At 46.0% G+C, this 14,319-nt stretch overlaps 1 protein-coding gene and 1 non-coding gene across 2 annotated transcripts; both read left to right on the top strand.

Annotated features, from left to right (window-relative positions):
• The first annotated feature begins 230 nt into the window (after nucleotides 1–230).
• On the top strand, nucleotides 231–14,160 carry MPIG6B (megakaryocyte and platelet inhibitory receptor G6b). The gene is made up of 3 exons (XM_077923543.1): nucleotides 231–261; nucleotides 10,581–11,099; nucleotides 13,502–14,160. The coding sequence occupies exons 1-3, from the start codon at nucleotides 231–233 to the stop codon at nucleotides 13,909–13,911; spliced, it is 960 nt and encodes a 319-aa protein (XP_077779669.1). The 3' UTR covers nucleotides 13,912–14,160.
• TRNAG-CCC (transfer RNA glycine (anticodon CCC)) lies at nucleotides 3,922–3,992 on the top strand. The gene has a single exon. It is a non-coding gene; the product is annotated as a tRNA-Gly (tRNA).
• Nucleotides 14,161–14,319: the final 159 nt, after the last annotated feature.

The raw sequence follows: 14,319 nt of genomic DNA on the forward strand, positions 1-14,319 counted from the left end.
CATTGGCCAGGCCTGGCCTGCATCAGCAACTGGTGCGGTGGCAGCAGGGCCAGCCCAATACATTTTGTCGCCTGAGGTGAACCAAAAAATGGTGTCCCACCTCTCTGCCAGGGAAGAAGGGGACAACCTCCCCTTCCCTCAATGGAGTTAAGCTCCAGTCTTTTTTCTGGCTCGGAACTTTGGAAGCTGCTCAATCAAAGTTTCTAAGGCAGATTTTTTTCTGTACCGCCATGCGTCCCAAACGCATCATTGAGACTGGAGGCAAGTCTCCCTTCTGTAGAAGTACGGACTTGGCAAAGAACTCTTAACTTCTGGCTCCGCCTAAACTCAAATCCCCCCCACCCTGGTTTACTATCCCTGGTACTTCAAGACTCTCATAAAAGTGCCTGGCTTAAAACCGTCTATCAAAAACTCTTGTGTCCTATCCCCACAACGCCTACTCACCATGGGCCCTACTAAAGCAAACAGTCTTAACTGGTCAACGTCTAAAAGATATCGAGCATCAGAACAACCTGGCCACTATAAGGAATTTCTGCCCTTGGTATGTTCATTTTCCACCTCTCCGTTTTGATTCTCTGGCCCCATATCTGCACAAACTTCTTGTCCCAAAATACAGACGTGCTTTTACACTTGCAAGACTGGATGTTTTGACATCTGCGGTACTTGAGGGTCATTTCCAAAAGATCCCGCCTGAGAAACGTCTTTGCCCCTGTGGAGATGGTAGCACCGAAACAGCGGCACATGTCCTCCTGTCCTGTACTCTCTACAAAGACCTGAGGAACGAGATCATCACCCCCACTTGTACTAACCATCCCAGGGCGCTCAACCACTGCCACAATGTCCTTTCTTCTAGCAGATCAAAATGAGCAGATAACAGCAAAGGTTGCTAGGTTCGTAGCCGGGGCAATCAGAATAAGGGCCACTAACTGACAGCCGATTCAGGACTTTAAATTGTGCTTTTATATCAAATTTCCTTTTCTGCGTATACAGTAATGTTTGACTGTTGCTATGGCCATTGGCTAATGTGCATAAAGTTTTATCTATCAATGGAGTTGGACTGCCGGCCGTGTTGCCAGATTCCTTGCCGTTCAGCCGCTGCCAGAGGTTTTTAACTGCCACAAGCGCAGTATAGGGTAGACCCTCTGCAAATGATTACAGGCATTTTGCATCCCCTCCCTATTGTGCCTGGGACCCCCGCTTTGGATTCCCCCATGTATTTAGTTACTCAGGCTGCAATTCAAACATTCTGGGTTTCCCCCAACATTCCTGCCAGTCATGCGAGGAGATCACAGTTTCTCCCCCCAGATGCAGCCGACGTTTATTCCACTCAGCTTTGTCACCGGATGACATGAAGTGTCAGGGAATTTTTTTTTCTGTGGTCAGGGGGGAGAGAGCCCCAGGGGAACCCCACTTCTGAGATGTGCAGGGGAGGGGAAGCAGTGGGTGGGTGGATGGATGGAGGCAGCGGCAAAATGTAATTCCCCAGCTTTCAGGAAGAAGGAAGGACCTCATGTAAGCTGAGAATGGCACAGGCATTTTCCAGAGTGGGAAGGGGGAGAGTCGCTTGGACCACGTTTACGACCATACATTTAAAGTGCCATGATGCCACTTCTATTAATTATTATTATTGTTTTTGTTGTTATTGATTTGTATGACAAACTGGAACGTGTCCAGAGGAGGGCAACCAAAATGATCAAAGGCCTGGAAATGATGCCTTATGAGGAACGGCTAAGGGAGCTGGGCATGTTTAGCCTGGAGAAGAGGAGGTTAAGGGGTGATATGATAGCCATGTTCAAATATATAAAAGGATGTCACATAGAGGAGGGAGAAAGGCTGTTTTCTGCTGCTCCAGAGAAGCGGACACGGAGCAATGGATCCAAACTACAAGAAAGAAGATTCCACCTAAACATTAGGAAGAACTTCCTGACAGTAAGAGCTGTTCGACAGTGGAATTTGCTGCCAAGGAGTGTGGTGGAGTCTCCTTCTTTGGAGGTCTTTAAGCAGAGGCTTGACAACCACATGTCAGGAGTGCTCTGATGGTGTTTCCTGCTTGGCAGGGGGTTGGACTCGATGGCCCTTGTGGTCTATTCCAACTCTATGATTCTATGATTCTATGATTCTATACCCATAGGTCAAAGTTACAATATGCGAAGCACAAAATACACAAACAAAATAACAAATGCACAAACTGCATAATCAAAATAATAAAAGCACAAAATACAGGGTGAGTCTTTTAAAAGAAGTCCCGTGGAACATGTGCACTGTGTATCCATGGGGCCTCTTTTAAAGGACTCACCCTGTACATAATCAGAATAATCCAAGCACAATCAAAATAATCCAAACAAGTAACCGTACAGTGGTACCTCGGGTTAAGAACTTAATTCGTTCTGGAGGTCCGTAATTCGTTCTGGAGGTCCGTTCTTAACCTGAAACTGTTCTTAACCTGAGGTACCACTTTAGCTAATGGGGTCTTCTGCTGCTACCGTGTGATTTCTGTTCTCATCCTGAAGCAAAGTTCTTAACCCGATGTACTTTTTCTTAGTTAGCAGAGTCTGTAACCTGAAGCGTCTGTAACCCAAGGTACCACTGTACTCATGTATTTTTTTGTTTTGTTGTTTTTAGTCGTTTAGTCGTGTCCGACTCTTCGTGACCCCCTGGACCAGAGCATGCCAGGCACTCCTGTCTTCCACTGCCTCCCGCAGTTTGGTCAGACTCATGTTTGTAGCTTCGAGAACACTGTCCAACCATCTCGTCCTCTGTCGTCCCCTTCTCCTTGTGCCCTCCATCTTTCCCAACATCAGGGTCTTTTCCAGGGAAAATGTATACACACTAATAAACAATACACTCCCCAACAAAAGCCCCTAAACAATACTCCAGCCTACAAATACAAAAATCCAACCCACATATAATGTTTTACAATTTAAAACAACCCCGGTCTCCAAATAAAACAGCACCCACCCAAGTTAAAAAATCCATCAAACAGCTCCACCCCTCCCCACAGGAATTCTGGGAGCTGTCGTTTGTTAAAGGTGCTTTGAATTAGGAGACCTCTATTCCTCTCCCATTCCCAGAGCTTCCCGTGAAGAGGAATTGAGCGTTAAACCACTCTGGGAATCCCCAGCCCTACGTGTTGTGGAAATGCTGGGGTTGAAACTTGCCCCCCTCCCACACTTAGTTCAACTCCTAGCTTCACCCCGGACCACGGTTTCCAGCTGCAGTCTTGTCACACGAGGATTTGAACAATCGGCGGCGTTCCTTTGAGCATGTGCAAAGTATTTTCTCTTTGCCACCGTGTAGCCACTGGGAGTTCTTTTAGCCCTTCATCCAAGGGATTTTAAAGTGTTTTGGGCTCTTGTTGGTGGGACAGGTCTCATCAATTGCAATCCGTCCCAAATTTAGTTTTGGAGAAGGTGGAGGGAGGGACAGAGCTGATTCTGCGGTCGTGCCCCCACCGAAAAGCTGTACAATGGTACCTTGGGTTACAGACACTTCAGGTTACATACGCTTTAGGTTACAGACTCTGCTAACCCAGAAATAGTACCTCGGGTTAAGAACTTTACCTCAGGATGAGAACAGAAATCGCATGGCGGCAGTGGGAGGCCCCATTAGCTAAAGTGGTACCTCAGGTTAAGAACAGTTTCAGGTTAAGAATGGACCTCCGGAACAAATTAAGTTCTTAACCCGAGGTACCACTGTACCTGTAAATTCTGGCTTAGATGTGGATATTTTAGGAGGAAAGGAGAGCGAAGGGCATAACTGCAGGTGCTCCAAAACCATTTTCTTTTTCTTTCGCACATTTATGTCCTGCCTTTTTCCATCATAAAATTCAAGGCTGTATGCATGAGTTTCCCAGGCAGTCTCCCCATCCAGGCTCTGACCGGACACAAACCCCTTTAAGCTTCAGGGAGGCAGCTGTCATCAGTGCTGCTGGTGTAGTGGTATCATGCAAGATTCCCATTCTTGCGACCCGGGTTCGATTCCCGGGCGGCGCACAAAGCATTTTACGGGTGTTTTTTTTTTTTTTTGGGGGGGGGGACGACTAAGCAAGGTAGCTGTCATTGTGGGTCCTCAAAGCATGCCCCCTCTTTATCCCACATCTGAGCCATGCCACCGAAGGCAGTCTCTTGGGCCTTTGAGGGGCAGTAGGTCACTGGTAGGCAGCCCTGTTTAGGGAAGTTTTTAATATTTAATGCTGTACTGTTTTTAACATTTGATTGGGAGCCTCCCTGAGTAGCTGGGGAAACTCAGCCAGATGGGTGGGGTATAAATAAATTATTATTATTATTATTATTATTATTATTATTATTATTATTATTATTACTGGTAGATCATCTCCTTTGCATGCAGGTTCTATTCCTGAAATCTGCCACAGGCAGCTCAGTTGGCTGGAGCATTGTGCTGATAATGCCAACTTTGCAGGTTTGATTCTCATAGGGGAAAGTCGAACTTTTATCATATTTTTTATCGTGTTTTCAATACTCTGTTGGGAGCCACCCAGAGCGGCTGGGAAACCCAGCCAGATGGGCGGGGTATAAATAATAAATTATTATTATTATTATTATTATTATTATTATTATTATTATTATTATTATTATTACAGTGGTACCTCGGGTTACAGACGCTTCAGGTTACAGACTCCTCTAACCCAGAAATATTACCTCGGGTTAAGAACTTTGTTTTAGGATGAGAACAGAAATCGTGCTCCGGCGGCGCAGCAGCAGTGGGAGGCCCCATTAGCTAAAGTGGTGCTTCAGGTTAAGAACAGTTTCAGGTTAAGAACGGACCTCCGGAACGAATTAAGTGCTTAACCCGAGGTACCACTGTATTCCTGCCTTGCAGTGGGTTGGACTAGATGATCCTCAGGGTTGCTTCCAACTCTACAATTCTGCGATTATATGTCCCAGTAGGGCTGGGAGAAACTGCCGCTCAAAACCCCAGAGAACCACTAATACAGCAGAAAATGCTGAGTTGATGGACCAATTGCCCAAACTTCCCTAAGACACAGGCAGCTAAAAACTCCTGCCTTCCCTACCCTCCTTTCCATCAAGAACATAAGAACCAAAGGCCAAAGACCCCTTTGTTTCAGCATCCTTCTTCTAACAGTGGCCAACCAGATAAAATAAGAGAAGCGTAGAATTGCTGGGTTTGAAGGGACCCCAGGGGTCATCTAGTGACTAGGATATTATAGCAAACTTTTTCAGCAGGGGGCCGGTCCACCGTCCCTCAGACCCTGTGGGGGGCCGGACTATATTTTGGAAAAAAATAATGAATGAATTCCTTTGCCCCTCAAATAACCCAGAGATGCATTTTAAATAAAAGGACACATTCTACTCTTATAAAAACACGCTGATTCCAGGACCGTCCATGGGCCGGATTTAGAAGGCAATTGGGCCGGATCCGGCCCCCGGGCCTTAGTTTGCCTACCCATGATCTAGTCCAACCCTGTAGTGCAAAAATCTTTTTCCCAACCAGGGGCTCAAACCCACAACCCAGAGATTAAGAACCTCTTGTTCTACTGGCTGAGCTATCTGGGGAAACCCGCAAGTGGGATTCAAGCACAAGAGCCTTCTCCCTTGCCATGGTTTCCAGCAGAAGCCTGACTGCCACTGAGCATGAAGAGAGAGCATTGGCCATTGTGGCTATTAGCCACGAATAGACGTATCCTCCATGAATTCACCCAGTCTTCTTTTAAAGCCGTCCAATTTGGCGGCCGTCGCTGCTTCTTGTGGCAGTGAGTTCCGTAGTTCCGACTATGTGACCCATGAAAAAAGAGTTTTCTTTTTTCTGTCCCGAATATTCGAACCTTCAGCCTCGTTGGATGTTCACGAGGTCTAGCATCGGGAGGGAGGGAGGCGAAAAAACTGTCTATGCTTACACAATGCTAGAAACCTCTACAGCGGTTCTCAACCTGTGGGTCCCCAGATGTTGTTGGACTACAACTCCCATCATCCCTGAGCTCTGGCCTTGCTAGCTAGGGGTGATGGGAGTTGTAGTTCTTTTTTATTTTTTTTATTTCTATTTCACAGATAATTCCTTTTCCAATCACCGTCCACCACCCCTCACCCCACCTTTGTGTTAGACTTCCCAGTGGCGTAGCGTGGGTTGTCAGCACCCGGGGCAAGGCAAGTAATTTGTGCCCCCTAACCCGTGGATTTGCGCCCCCTAACCCGTGGATTTGCGCCCCCTAACCTGTGGATTTGCGCCCCCTAACCCATGGATTTGCCCTAACCCCAGATGTTGCGCCCGGTGCGGCTGGCCCCCCCTGCACCCCCCACGCTACGCCACTGAGACTTCCAATCTACTCAACTGCCATTTCTTTCCACTTCTATTGCTTTCTTTCACACACCTTTAACCTAATTTCACGCTTCTTTTTCTGTTACACATTGTTATCCGTCTTATTTAGTATTTCAGTATTTAAAACGGAACTTGTTTATTCTAATAGGAGTTCGGAGTTCTGGAAGGTGCTTAAAGGATACTTGCAAAACCATATTGAAAATTCGGGAGTTGCAGTTCAAGAACATCTGGGGACCCACAGTTTGAGAAAGGCTGCTAGCGTGTCACCTGTCGCTTGCCTTTTCTCTCGACTGAAAAGTCACCCCTGCTGAAATCCATCCACCCTCCAGCCCTGAAAACAATGTTGTATGTCGCCTTCCCCTCCTGCCACCAACCATGTACCTCATTGTCTTCCTGGGTCCTGAAGATGCCCGTCATGTGCCTCTCTCTTTCTGAAGCTTTCTGGCTTCCCATCTGAAAGCAGGATGAAGTTTTCCCCTTCCCTTGGATGTACCCAAGCAGAGTGGGCAGGGAAAGCTGATTGGTTGGCCGCGGAGGCCGTCACAGCCGCTGGGTGGGGGAATCCCAGAGCCAGGGAGGAAGTCCAAGGTAAGTCATCGTGCCAAATGAAAATCAGAACTGAAAACAAAGAGGGCTTTCGATTTAACTTGCTCAGCCAGCTTCAGAAGGGTGGTAAGTAACTCGTTGGGGGGAAAGCCACAGGCGTTGCATGCTGAATTGCAGAATCACAGAGTTGGAAGGGACCCTGCGAGGTCATCCCTTCCAACCCCCTGCAACTAACGCATCATCATCATCATCATCATCATCATCATCATCATCATCATATATTATTTATACCCCGCCCATCTGGCTGGGTTTCCCCAGCCCCTCTGGGCGGCTTTCAACAGAATATTAAAATACAATAGTCTATTAATCATTAAAAGCTTCCCTAAACAGGGCTGCCTTCAGAAGTCTTCTAAAAGTCAGGTAGTTCAATTCAAAATCCTTTATTAGGCATAACACACCACACATTGTCAAACAAGCATCATATACAGACTGTATAAAATACAGGCTCAGCGAGCACAATTTATCCCAGTCCTATTCTTAACTCCAAGAAATAAATCAATGTACATAGATAATATAATACAACACAGCAACATTACTTACCATTAAGAACCACTAAGTCTCTTTATCATGGCCCATTCTTTCTTCATGGACAGCACTTAAAAATTCAGCCACTATTAAAGTGATTTGATCCTCACTGTCCGCCAGCAGGTCCTGAACAGTTGGTTGTGTAAGAATATGTCTATTAAATTTTAGGGCCTCAAATAATTGTCTTCTGGCATTACTGCCAAAATCACAGGAAAAGAATATATGCTCTAGAGTAAGTCAGGTAGTTGTTTTTCTCTTTGACATCTGGTGGGAAGGCGTTCCACAGGGCGGGTGCCACTACTGAGAAGGCCCTCTTCCTGGTTCCCTGTAACCTAACTTATCGCAGGGAGGGAACCGCCAGAAGGCCCTCGGCGCTGGACCTCAGTGTCCGGGCAGAACAATGGGGGTGGAGACGCTCCTTCAGATATACTGGACCGAGGCCATTTAGTACTTTAAAGGTCAGCACCAACACTTTGAATTGTGCTCGGAAACGTACTGGGAGCCAGTGTAGGTCTTTCAAGACCGGTGGTATATGGTCTCGGCGGCCGTTCCCAGTCACCAGTTTAGCTGCCGCATTCTGGATTAGTTGTAGTTTCCAGGTCATCTTCAAAGGTAGCCCCACATAGAGTGCATTGCAGTAGTTCAAGCGAGAGATAACCAGAGCATGCAACACTCTGGCGAGACAGTCCGTGGGCAGGTAGGGTCTCAGCCTGTGTACCAGATGGAGGTGGTAGACAGCTGCACTGGATACAGAATTGACCTGCGCCTCCATGGACAGCTGTGAGTCCAGAATGACTCCCAGGCTGTGCGCCTGGTCCTTCAGGGGCACAGTTACCCTATTCAGGACCAGGGAGTCCCCCACACCTGCCTGCCTCCTGTCCCCCAAAAAACTGCTCCTTTTCCCAAGAGCATGTATAGAGTCCTTATGTAGGTTCTCTATTGGTCGGAGAAAATAACAGAGGCCAACCAGAGAATATTGAGAAGCAAAGCAGCTAGTAAGCCTGATCTTTATTAGAGCTGTTGCAACAGGGTGCTCACCCCACACCCCACGCAGGAGGGAGGAGGAACCCAGAACATTGGTGTGCAAGCTCTTATACAGACTTTTGAAATTGCCCACCCTGTAGCCCAAGACCACCCCCTTGAAACATCATACATTCATCACAGAAGGAGGCGGTCAATAGCAGAGGAGGCGGTCTACAGAAATTCTAGTTACAGATAGGTAGCCGTGTTGGTCTGCCATAGTCAAAACAAAAAAAAAATTTTTTTTCCTTCCAGTAGCACCTTAAAGACCAACTAAGTTAGTTCTTGGTATGAGCTTTCGTGTGCATGCACACTTCTTCAGATACAGATTCGTGTGCATGCACACTTCTTCAGATTCTTCAGGTATCTGAAGAAGTGTGCAAGCACACGAAAGCTCATACCAAGAACTAACTTAGTTGGTCTTTAAGGTGCTACTGGAAGGAAAAATTTTTTTTTTTGTTTTGACTACAGAAATTCTGTCTGCCAGATACCTGATAATGGTTACTGATTGCACTTTCTGGGCAGTCTGGCCATTCTTTTGTGATGGTAAATACTCAGTTCCTGAATCTCTTCCGCATATTGATAGTGTGCTCAGCTGAACAGATACTTGCCAGACTGTATTAGAAAAGGGAGGTGTAAGCCCTCAGTTGGCAACCTTAAGTTTACTCACCTCCTCACCTGCCCGGGCCAGCTGTGAACCGGGTAAAATATAAATATCTCCAGGATCGAGAAGGAGGAAGGTGGGGAAAGTCCCTCAGGTCAGAAAAGCAGAAGCAGGAAGTGAGAAAAGGAAGCTTCGGTGGTAAATTTCAGGTGATCTTTCGTCCCCCATCTGTTGCCACGTTTGCTGTCATCATCGTATGACCTACTTGTCGACCAGAGGGACTCCCCGCCCCAGGACAACTGCAAATTTCCAGGCCCTGCTGAAACACACATGCCTACGTTCTGTGTTGAGCTGGGGGACGGGGAGGAAACTCTCGACCACATGGAAAGAAAATCTTAAAGGGAGTCAAGAAACCCCCATTGTGGTAATATATTGTGGTCAGCAATGAGTTACTTGTGGGCGGAAGGTGAACTTCTAGATGAGATGCTGTAACCAGGCAGCCTGAGTCCCTGAATCCTAAGCATCTAATAACAGCAACAAGAAGGGAGATTTTCCTCCCTCGAAAGCAGTGCTTCTTAACATGTTTTGGGTCATCGACTCCTTTGAGAATCTGGTGAAAGCTATGGACACACACACACACACACACACACACACACACACACACACACACTGCAAATAGATACTGTGATAAGAATTTTAAAGTCTTCTTGTTGTTGTTGTTTAGTTGTTTAGTCGTGTCCGACTCTGTGTGACCCCATGGACCAGAGCACGCCAGGCACTCCTGTCTTCCACTGCCTCTCACAGTTTGGTCAAACTCATGCTGGTAGCTTCGAGAACACTGTCCAACCATCTCGTCCTCTGTTGTCCCCTTCTCCTTGTGCCCTCCATCTTTCCCAACATCAGGGTCTTTTCCAGGGAGTTTTCTCTTCTCATGAGGTGGCCAAAGTATTGAAGCTTCAGCTTCACGACCTGTCCTTCCAGCGAGCACTCAGGGCGGATTTCCTTCAGAATGGAGATGTTTGATCTTGCAGTCCATGGGACTCTCAAGAGTCTCCTCCAGCACCATAATTGAATGTTCTGTGTGATGTTCTATTGTGCTTTTAATTCTGTTGGGAGCTGCCCAGAGTGGCTGGGCGGGGTATAAATAATACATTATTATTATTATTATTATTATTATTATTATTATTATTATTATTACAGTTATCTTAAAACATTTTTAAACAAACACACCTCACGGAAGACTTAAGAGGACATACAAGTCAGGAAGCCGGATAGGAATTTTGATCACCCCTCTCCTAACAGAACAAAACAGACACAAGAAGTCCTGGACTCAGGTCTAGATACAATTTTATCCAGAGCCACCTAGTGGCCAAACAGTATAATTACACTATCCACTCACAGTCTGTTTTGGTAGCCTAGAGTCATGTTTCCTCATAGAGCACCGTCCTGCCCTTCCTCTTTCTCATTCCCTCTGCTGTCGAGTTTTGCGGCCTCCCTCTTGCACGTTCTTGCCACAGTTCCTCTTGAGAAGCAGAAGCTGCCGTGCTGCGGAAAGGCACAGTTGGAGAACCCCCCTCTCCGCTTTCCCCCATGAAGCCCTTTCCTTTCTTAATTCTGGCCGCGACCGCCCTGGCTGTTTTGATGACAGACGCTCGCAGGGGTAAGCTGCAAACCCTTCCCAGGAAGGGGCGAGGAAACTTCGAGGCAGGAGACACCTTAGCTGATCCAGTGCTTTCAGTGGAGGCTGGAGAAGAGGTCGAAATTCCCTGCCAACTTCAGGGGCCCAAACTGACTTGGTACTGGATTCCGCGATACCCCATCTGTGCTGGCTTCAGCGATAGAGGCAAGAAGGAAATATTCTCTACAAGTTCTGTTGGAGAAGACCAGGTGCTGCTGGAGCGGTTTCAATCGCGAGCAGAAAAGCAGGGAGAAAAGGGAGAGAGGAACTTGGTCCTTGTCCTCAAAAGCCTCTACATGAACGACTCGGGCACTTTCTACTGTTCCAACGGCAACAGAAATTCATCAAAGATCTCCGTCTCCGTGGAGCCTGGTAAAAATACTGGGAGGTTACATAGCAGTATGGGTGCCGGATTTACATATAAGTTAACAAGCTATAGCTTAGGGCTCCACTCTCTCGCCCCCCCCCCCCAGTTTCACTAATAATATACTTCTTCTTAATTGTATTTCAGTTCAACAATTACTTTGATAAAATCCATATTTTGTTATGTGCAAATGGCTTTAGATACCTCTTAGGTCCATAAATTACCATATAGCAGATTGTTGTTGTTTAGTCGTGTCCGACTCTTCGTGACCCCATGGACCACACCACGCCAGGCACTCCTGTCTTCCACTGCCTCCTGCAGTTTGGTCAAACTCATGCTGGTAGCTTCGAGAACACTGTCCAACCATCTCATCCTCTGTCGTCCCCTTCTCCTTGTGCCCTCCCTCTTTCCCAACATCAGGGTCTTTTCCAGGGAGTCTTCTCAAGAGGTGGCCAAAGTATTGGAGCCTCAGCTTCAGGATCTGTCCTTCCAGTGAGCACTCAGGGCTGATTTCCTTCAGAACGGAGAGGTTTGATCTTCTTGCAGTCCATGGGACTCTCAAGAGTCTCCTCCAGCACCATAATTCAAAAGCATCATATAGCATATATTCAACAACAAAAAAGAAACTGCCGACAATTTGTTGTTGACAAAAGACATCAGCAAAGCTAACGGATAAGTGCCATGAAAAAGACAGTAGTGATTTTTTTAAAAGAATGGGAACCTCTCATAAACTATCTCAGGGGTCAGCAAACTTTTCCAGTAGGGGGCTGGTCCACTGTCTCTCAGACCTAGTTGGGGGGGGGGGGCAGACTATATTTTGAAGGGGGGGAAATGAGCGAATTCCTATGCCCCACAAATCACCCAGAGGTGCATTTTAAATAAAAGCACACATTCTACTCATGTAAAAACACACTGATTCCAGGACCGTCCACGGGCCGGATTTAGAAGGCGATTGGGCTGGATCTGGCCCCAGGGCCTTAGTTTGCCTACTAATGAACTATCTGCAGAAACAACTGAAAAAATGGACTTGGTAGCAGGATTTGCATAAACATTCACAACTTTACTTAACAAAATGCCTGAAGAATAACATTTTAATAACATTTTGACAGGTAAGGAATAGCAGATTGTATCATTTAATGTAACAAACCAGAGGGGAAGTTGAAGGAAGTCAACAGGAAGGGGGGGGGGGAATGTAGAGTGTATGTTTGGAAATGATTTTGATATTTGTTGTTAGAAAAGAAAACTAATAAAAATTATATACCAAAAAAGAAAAAGAACAGCTCGACACATAAAGGGCTCCATTACCTTCAGTAGCTTAGGCCTCATCAAACCTAATCCGGCCCTGGATGGGGCTTGGATGCACATAGGACAAATCCACATTAAACGCAGTGTTATACCGGTTTAACAGTTAATAATAATAATAATAATAATAATAATAATAATAATAATAATAATAAATTATATATACCTCGCCCATCTGGCTGAGTTTCCCCAGCCACTCTGGGCGGCTCCCAACAGAATATTAAAAACACGGTAAAAGATCAAACATTAAAAGCTTCCCTAAACAGGGCTGCCTTCAGATGTCTTCTAAAAGTCAGATAGTTGCTTATTTCCTTGATATCTGATGGGAGGGCGCCACCACCAAGAAGGCTTCTCTCAAAGAATCCTGGGAACTGTTACTTGTCAAAGGTGCTGAGGTTTGTTAGAAGACCCCTCACAGAGCCACAATGCCCAGCACCCTGAACCAAAGACAGTTCCCAGAATTCCTTTGGGGAAGCCATAAGAAACCGTTAAAAGTGGAATAAGCTTTAAATTTGTGGTGTGGATCCAACATGACCTCAGATGATTTCAGACCCTCCAAGTCTCCCTATTTTCCAGGGACAGTCCTGGATTTACAGAAGCCGTCCTGGTTTCTGATTTGATCACGAAATGTCCCATTTTTCCTTAGGACATCCCTATTTTCATCACAGAAATGTTGGAGGGTATGGTGTTATGTGACCCACTGAGCCAAGGAAATAAGTAACTATACAACCTTTGGAAGACATCCGAAGGCAGCCCTGCATGGGGAAGTTTTTTTTAAAAAAATGTTTAATGTTTTATGATGTTTTTATATATGTTGGAAGCCGCCAAGGAGGAGAGCAATTTGTAACCCCATCAGAACACTGTGCTGGACAGAGAGATTTGAACCTCTCTGCTCACCCCAATGTCATGTTAATTTGTTTTCTTTTTCCCAACACTGCCACAATGGGGGCATGGAAGGAAATGCGATCAGGACCTCGAACTGTAAATTGGGATGAAAGAACCGTAGTCTCTGTTAGAGGAATAGCATAGGAGGAAATCCTGTCACGGGAAGAACTGAGGTCAGTTCCCCAGGCCTGATTGTTCTTATCCTTTTGTTCATTTATGTCAGATAAAGAAAATGGAATTCGGGTCAGACCTTCTACCACACCCCCTGGACACCATGATTCGGTAACCCTCTCCTGTAAACCCTGTAAGGACCAGAGAGGGGATAAATCTGATGGCAACACGAAGATCACATGGACCCAAAACGGCCTGCCGGTTTCCAACAATAGTGCAGATATCCGGGTAAAAAGGAACGCCATAACAATAGAACGTTTTTCTAGCCGCTATTATGGTCTCTGGAACTGTTCTCACCCTGCCTGTCAGAATGGCTACTGTTTGGAAGGCAATTTAGAAAATCCTCATCTGGAAGGTGAGTGTCGAGTTTGGCAAAGGCTTGTAGGCATTTTAGCTACGATAAACGGGCCTAGTTCATCCATAAGTGTTCATTCCAAGGTTTCTTCTAACTCCATCATTTAGTCATTCCTTGATGGCTGCAAGCTGAATGTGTGGACCGACTCCTAACTGAGAAGTTTGACCTTTCAGTGTTGATGTGATGTTGTAATAATAATAATAATAATAATAATAATAATAATAATAATAATAATAATTTATTTATACCCCGCCCATCTGGCTGGGTTTCCTCAGCCACTCTGGGGGGCTCCCAACAGAATATTAAAAACATGATAAAAGATCTAACATTAAAAACTTCCCTAAACAGGGCTGCTTTCAGATTCAGATGTCTTCTAAATGTCAGATACTTGTTTATTTCTTTGACATCTGATGGGAGGGCGTTTCAGAGGGCGGGTGCCACTACCAAGAAGGCCCTCTGCCTGCTTCCCTGTAACTTTGCTTCTCACAGTGAGGGAACCGTCAGAAGGCCCTCAG

This window comes from Podarcis muralis, chromosome 2 (genome assembly GCF_964188315.1).
Source record: "Podarcis muralis chromosome 2, rPodMur119.hap1.1, whole genome shotgun sequence".
Taxonomy (NCBI): domain Eukaryota; kingdom Metazoa; phylum Chordata; class Lepidosauria; order Squamata; family Lacertidae; genus Podarcis; species Podarcis muralis.